This window comes from Merops nubicus, unplaced genomic scaffold, assembly GCF_000691845.1.
Source record: "Merops nubicus isolate BGI_N331 unplaced genomic scaffold, ASM69184v1 scaffold4761, whole genome shotgun sequence".
Classification (NCBI taxonomy): Eukaryota; Metazoa; Chordata; class Aves; order Coraciiformes; family Meropidae; genus Merops; species Merops nubicus.
This window is the reverse complement of record NW_008590151.1, coordinates 20,688-22,812: the sequence shown is the minus strand read 5'-3', so window position 1 is coordinate 22,812 and position 2,125 is coordinate 20,688. Positions and strand designations below refer to the sequence as shown.

The following is a 2,125-nucleotide window of genomic DNA, read 5'->3' as shown; positions in this document are numbered from 1 at the left end:
CCCGCGGGCGCCCGCCAAGAACCACAAGTCGAACAACAAGGGCTCGGGCAAAACCGGCAAAGCCGCAACCTGCGACCCCGGTCGCCCCAACTGCTCGACCGGGTACACCACGGACCTTCCCGCTCCCTTTTTTGATAAAAACTATAGTAACCTGAGCACTTTAGGCAATAACGGACCTACCCATAAAAAACTCTACCGGCATAAATCCAGTTCGAAATCGCTGAGGGATGAGAACTGTAAAATAAAGCGGACGGACCGCGAACAACCCCACAAGGACCCCCCCGTGACAGCTGCTTTTGAGAAACTGAGGTAATGCTGCACCAAACTGGCTGGAATGCCCCTTAACCTGCCCCCCTCCCCCACCTGCTAAGCCCGCTGTTCCTCAGTTTTTTCCTTCCTGAAAGCAAAAGTTGCATGAAAAAAAAAAAAAAGATAAAAACCACAAAAAAAAAAAACATAAACTGGAAAAAAAAGACGCTCCCTTTTCACCATTTTGGTTGGGTTCGGTTTTGGGGTCGGTTTTGTTAGTTTTGGTTGGTTTAGGGTTTGGTTTGGTTTTGGTTTTTGTTTTGTTTTGTTTTTTTTTTTAATGCATGAAAATACTGATTACTTGCAAGCTACCTAAAAAAGAATGACCCGATTTTCTGGCTTGGCTGGGGTTAAAAAAACTAACAAGGCTACTCTTTTCTGCTGTTTGGCTTCTTCAGTTTTTAATTACTCCTTGGGGGGAAAAAAAAAAAAAAAGGAAATCCTGCTTACACGCTCTTTTTAATGATTTTGAGGAGGAAAGACTTTTTTTTTTTTTTTTGGACCACTTTGTAAAAATAAATTAAAAAAAAAATCCCCCAAAAAAAAAAAAAAAAGAGGTTATGCATCCAAAAAAAAAAAAAGCCAAGATCTCGAAACTTAAAGGCTCTTTACTTTGCAAATGAGAACTCGTTCCTAATTGAGCTTCACGTGGCAATTTTGAGTGCTTTCTGGCCCCCTCTGCTGTTTTATCTCCTAACCTGCATCATCTAAAGCTGCATCTTCTGCACCCGCCCGCCTCTAGCGCGCTCGCTCCGTCGTGGTGACTCCAGACGAGCTAACTGAGATGGCATCAAATGTTTGATTTTTTTCCTGCAGGGAATCAGACTCCATTCTTCTTAAAGCAGAAACAACATTTTTGGGTTTTCCTGTATTTGAAGAAGAGACTCCCTTTTCTAGAAAGACGGTTGATGTTGGTTCCTTTACTTCCTTATCTTATTATTTTTTTTCTTTCCGTTGCTTTTTGTTGGGTTTGGTTTTTTTTTCCTTCCCGTCGGTTCCTTTTCGAAATCTGCCTTGTGGTCTGTTGAGATGTAAGTGCTGAAATGAAGAGTTTTTGAAATTGTGGGAATTTTATTCTTTGAAAGCTAAACCTAATCTGGTATTCTCTGTGAAAGACTGTTTTAAAAGTCATACTGTTGTACAGTAGTTTATGCACTATTACCCACAACAACAAAAAAATTGTGCCAAACTATGAACAAGTGACTGTATTGTATATATTTTTACTTCTCTATCAACATTGGGTTGTGAGTGTTTTCTGCAGCTATGCCTTTTGGTTTTACTAGAAACATTCCAGTTGTTAAGTACTAACCACCACCCCCCCTTTGAAAGCACCTGTAACTCACGATGAAAATGATATTGTTCACTTATACAACTTACCAAAAGTTCTATGGACATGACTAAAAGTGTGCCAAATTTACTTACCTCATTTCATGGATTCACCCTGTGGTTTAAAGCTCATAAAGGGGAAAAAAAAAAAAAAAAAAAAAAAAAAAAAAAGAAAAAAAAAAAAAGGAAAAAAAAAAAAAAAAAGGGGGAAAAAAAAAAAAAGAAAAGAAAAGAAAGAAGGAACTTTGAAACCGATGCTGGGAAATGGTAACGTCCTCTCTTTGAAACCATGAGCAGAGAAACTTCATGGTGAAATGTTGAGTTTCATTGCAGGAGAGAGCTGAAATGGTGGAGGAGTTCAGAGAAACCACCGACGGTAAGTTTGCCAGGAACTCAAGTGTCTGCATCTAGAGACTACAGAACAGCTGCTTTTCAAGTGTCTGTTTTCTTAAAGCAAAACCTGTAGCTGAAGATCATTTGAAATGCAAAG

The 2,125-nt window shown here is 39.3% G+C and overlaps 1 protein-coding gene across 1 annotated transcript in view; it reads left to right on the top strand.

The window, feature by feature from the left end:
- Positions 1–1,814, top strand: part of LOC103782074 (protein KIAA2022-like) — a gene marked incomplete at its 5' end in the record, with an annotated part of 3,204 nt that extends 1,390 nt beyond the window's left edge. The window contains 4 exon segments of the mRNA XM_008949817.1: positions 1–5; positions 8–309; positions 1,126–1,227; positions 1,268–1,814. The exon segment at positions 1–5 is cut by the window's left edge and continues 1,390 nt beyond it. Coding sequence (XP_008948065.1) covers positions 1–5; positions 8–309; positions 1,126–1,227; positions 1,268–1,337 — 479 coding nt within the window.
- Positions 1,815–2,125: the final 311 nt, after the last annotated feature.